Raw genomic sequence first — 3,841 nt, 5'->3', positions numbered from 1 at the left:
AATGAGCAGAGTCAAATGTGGAAATAGAAGGTGGCAGGAGTGAGAGGGCCCATGGTAAACCACCTGGCTGTGCCGAAGGGAATTCTCCAGGAGCTGGGAGAGCAACAGACCTGTACCCCTCAGTCAAAAGGGAGGAAGAAGCCAGTGTTACCGTGGTTCTCTGAGTGTGAACTACAAAGTAACCTGTTTTGGCAAGCCCTGTGCTTGGGTGATATTCTGCAGGACACACAGCGTATCCACAGCAGGGGTCTGGCTGTCCCCCTGGAAACACCCACGACTGCGCAGCCACAAGCTGTGCTGCGGGACCTTCGCTCCCCTTGCAGACCAGTGCATGGTGTAACTGGCATGGAGAAGAGACGGGCTACAGCAGCTATTGAAATGAAGACTTGGTCAAAAAGTACTCTTTTCACTTCTTAAAATTCAAATTTTGAAATTTTTAATTTTTAGTAAGTAATACAATCTTTTTTCACTCGGCTTCCCAGTTCTTTTCATTCCTCTAGTGGCTCCCCTCTCGCAGATAAAATGCTTGAATTCTTCTCCTCCACGTGTCACTAGAAAAAGGAGAGTCTCCAGTTGTGGCTGAGTAATTTTTGCCTCAGACAGACTTGGAGAGGAAAAAAGGAAGAGCTGCTTCCTCCCGGGGTCCCTCTGACGGAGGCAAGCTACAGCTGTGAGCGCAGCGACAGCAAAGGCAGTCGTGCCGATACCTGTCTGTGGGCTCAAGCAGCCAGAAGTTGTTGTCAAGCGCGAGCTCTGCGTGACAGCGTGTGAGGATGACCGCCGCCTGGCACAGGATGGGCAGGAGCATGGTCTGCTGCATGGAGCGCATGCAGCTGCGCAGGATGTGGAGGATCGATGGCACCTGCAAGAAGAAAGGAAGAACGACTTGCTGCATCCTTGACTCCGCAGGGCCTAAGCAAGGACATTCAGCGCATGAGCAATGCCGGCTCCCTTCCCGTGCTGCCAAGGCCTAAGCCTCCATTTCACACCGACCCCCCTGGCCAAGCCCTGGCTCTGCGCTCAGGCTGCGCTTCTTTCGCACCAGAGGCAAACGGCACAAGGCGTAGTGCAACAGCCAGAAAAAGTCCAAGGCACTTACACGAAAGTCTCTTACCTCCCAGTGGATGTCCTTCCCGTGCATCTGCAGAAAGGTGATCATCCACTTCCCAGCAGCACGCGCACGCATCCCTTTGGCTTCCCGCAAGGTCTCCCTGATGGCGGTCATGAAGTCCACGCTGCGCTCCAGGGGGAAGCTGCTGCAACAGACCTGCAGAGAAAGGAGGAGCGGGAGAGATGCCATCAGTGCTCTGCGGCAGCTCTTCAGAGAAACAGAGAGCAGTCTCGAGGGCCTTCCTAGCTCAGCAGCTTGCCGCAGGTCATTCAGGCGGCCGTCACGACGCTCTCGCCGCCTGTACCCTGCTCTTTGCACATCAAGTGTCTCTCAGCTTCTGCTCCTGGTGCTTGCTCACATGCAAAGCCTGATCCCCCCGCTCCTTTTTGGGTCCACCTACCCTCGCGATTTTGGACGAGGTCTGGAGCTGAGAGACGGTGCTGCCGGCATTCAGCCCCTCACGCAGGCTCCCGATGTCTCCCGTCTTGATGAGCGCGTTGGTCGCCTTGGCTGGAAAGAGCACGGGGAGAAGAGGGAAGTCACGCTTCTGGAAAGTGAGCCTCTTTCCACGGGGGAGAGACAGAGGACGGGGTGGGGATAAGAAGGCAGCTGCGCACGGTGCCTCTCCCTCCTGTGAGCAGGGCCCAGCCCACGGGGTGCTGGTAGTGCTGCGGAGGAGAGCAGAGGGCTGGCGCACGCCTGCTCTACTCACCTTGGATTCGGAGAAGGGAGCTCAGGCAGGTGACGGCCAACTGGCGGGACGTGGGCATGGGGTCACAGGTCAGAGGCGCCAGCAATCCCACCAAGGAGCCAAAGTGCTTGCAGGCATCTCCTGTCTGCAGGGGCGAGAGGCAGCAAAAAGGCTGTAGGCGGCCCCAGCTCTCCCGAGCTTCTCCCGCCTGTGCCTTCCCCACGCCGTGACAGGGCAGCCAACACTGCATGCACAGCTGGGCGGGGCTCCCCTTCCAGCTCAGGGGCACCCTCAGGGGAGGGAGCGGCAGGCATGCGGTGGGGCTCTTTACTCACTCGAAGCTCTTCACAAGCAGCCAGCAGCTGGGAGCACACCTGCAGGGCCCTCTTGCGCTCCCACGCATTGTCTGAGGCGACTGACCTCCGCAGGACCTGGGGCAGAGCATCTGCGTCACTGCGGACATCTTTTCTTTCCCTTCCTGCCATCCCTCTCCCTCCTTTCCCGGCACTTTCTTTCCCTCAGGGCCTGCCCTGTGGCTCCACGTGCCCCCCCGCCTCATTGAGCAGCGGCACTGCTGCCCCCGCTCTCTGCACACACGCCTGCCTCCTCACCCAGGAGCTTTTGCTCAGCTGCGGCCTGCCAGGGGCTGGCTCTGCCTTTCCCCCCGCAGGGCCCACTTCTCTGCCCATTCCTCAGCTCACAGTGAGCTGCCACGTCGGCAGGAGATTTCTCCCCCTCTGATCGTCCTCTCAGACGATCCCCAGAGCTCTGTCCCCGCTCTCGGCAGGAGCGATGCTTTCTCCCTTGCCCACACGTACTCACATGGACTACGTTCTGGAACAAGCCACGGCTCTGCTCTGTCTCCAGCAGGACTGCCATGAGCCGGCCCAGAGCGCTCACAGATGTTTGCTGAAGCTGAAAGCAGAAGAGGAGGCTGAGGTGTGGCATCACGGCTGCTGCCAGAGCATAGCTCGTGTGTGCTGAGGTAGGCTTCCGAGCGGGAGGTGGCCAGGGAAGTAACGGCAGGTTACCTGCAGGTACCGAGCCGCTTGCTGCGACTTCCTGATCTTCAGCATCAGCTCCGCTGAAGGGTGCGTCACGATAGCCTTCCAGCACAGAGTCAGCGTCTCGTACACGCCCTCGCTTCCGAAAGAGGGCTTCAGCTTGCTGGCAGGTGGAAAAAAAGGAAGAGAAAGCAGAAAGAGCCGTTACCAGCGCTCTCCGGACTGGTTCAGAGCACATCTGAGCTTCTCCTACTCAACAGCTGCAAAGCCAACACCCCCAGCCCATGCTGCTGAGCACCGTCTTCCGTTTCAGCAGCGCCTGCTTCCTTCCAGGCACCAGTGAATCACCTCCCGCTCTGAAGGGAAGGAGACCCCAGGACTTCCTCCTCTTCCCTGGCAGGGGACGGGAGCGCCAGGGCCCTTCTCCCCGCCCAGAACCTCAGCTGCGCCGGGCACAGCAGCCCAGCCCTCTCTCCTGTAGATGGGGCTCCGCACCCCTGCCCCCTCCGGGCTTTTGGGAGCTACCCAAAAGGAGGACCACCACCCTGCCTTGCAACCCCAGAGGCTCCCCACCCTTACCTCAACTGCTCCAGGGCCAGAACCACGTGGAGGGGCACTGGGGATACAGGGGTGCCCAAGGAATACTCCCTCAGCAAGTCCTGCAAGTCCAGAGAGACGCTGTCAAAGTGGGCAGGGGGCACGCAAGAGCTCTTCCGCCCAGCCCCAAGACAGACACAGCTGCCAGACGCTGGCCCCACCACTCCCACATTTCCCACAGAGGCTCTGCAGGATGCAGCAGCTCCACAGCAGGTGGACCTAGCCTGCTGCCTAGCTGCTGCCTGCCAGCACCCGAGGCCCCCACCAGCCGGAGACGACGTGTGCCTGAGGGAGACCTGTCTGCCTCCAGGGAAGCCAGCCTCACGGCACAGCCCCAAACTCCCCTGCAGACGGCCCTGGCTCTAGGCACTCACCAGCAGGATCTCCAGCAGCTTGCCCTTCAAGGACGGGTTAAAGCGGCCGGAGTCTCCCACAGCT

General features: G+C 60.0%; 1 protein-coding gene across 1 annotated transcript in view; it reads right to left on the bottom strand.

Annotated features, from left to right (window-relative positions):
• LOC110393521 (maestro heat-like repeat-containing protein family member 2B) overlaps positions 466–3,841 on the bottom strand; it is a 7,290-nt gene continuing 3,914 nt past the window's right edge. Inside the window, exons 2-11 of the mRNA XM_021386422.1 lie at positions 3,778–3,839; positions 3,386–3,465; positions 2,834–2,969; positions 2,625–2,717; positions 2,138–2,233; positions 1,824–1,947; positions 1,512–1,621; positions 1,115–1,267; positions 708–862; positions 466–551 (exon numbers count right to left, since the gene is read on the bottom strand). Of these exons, the coding sequence (XP_021242097.1) occupies positions 497–551; positions 708–862; positions 1,115–1,267; positions 1,512–1,621; positions 1,824–1,947; positions 2,138–2,233; positions 2,625–2,717; positions 2,834–2,969; positions 3,386–3,465; positions 3,778–3,839 (1,064 nt within the window). The 3' untranslated portion in view covers positions 466–496. The remainder of the gene's footprint in view (positions 552–707; positions 863–1,114; positions 1,268–1,511; positions 1,622–1,823; positions 1,948–2,137; positions 2,234–2,624; positions 2,718–2,833; positions 2,970–3,385; positions 3,466–3,777; positions 3,840–3,841) is intronic.

Source organism: Numida meleagris, chromosome 2 (genome assembly GCF_002078875.1).
Source record: "Numida meleagris isolate 19003 breed g44 Domestic line chromosome 2, NumMel1.0, whole genome shotgun sequence".
NCBI classification, from domain to species: Eukaryota; Metazoa; Chordata; class Aves; order Galliformes; family Numididae; genus Numida; species Numida meleagris.
This window is presented reverse-complemented; position numbering and strand designations above follow the sequence as displayed.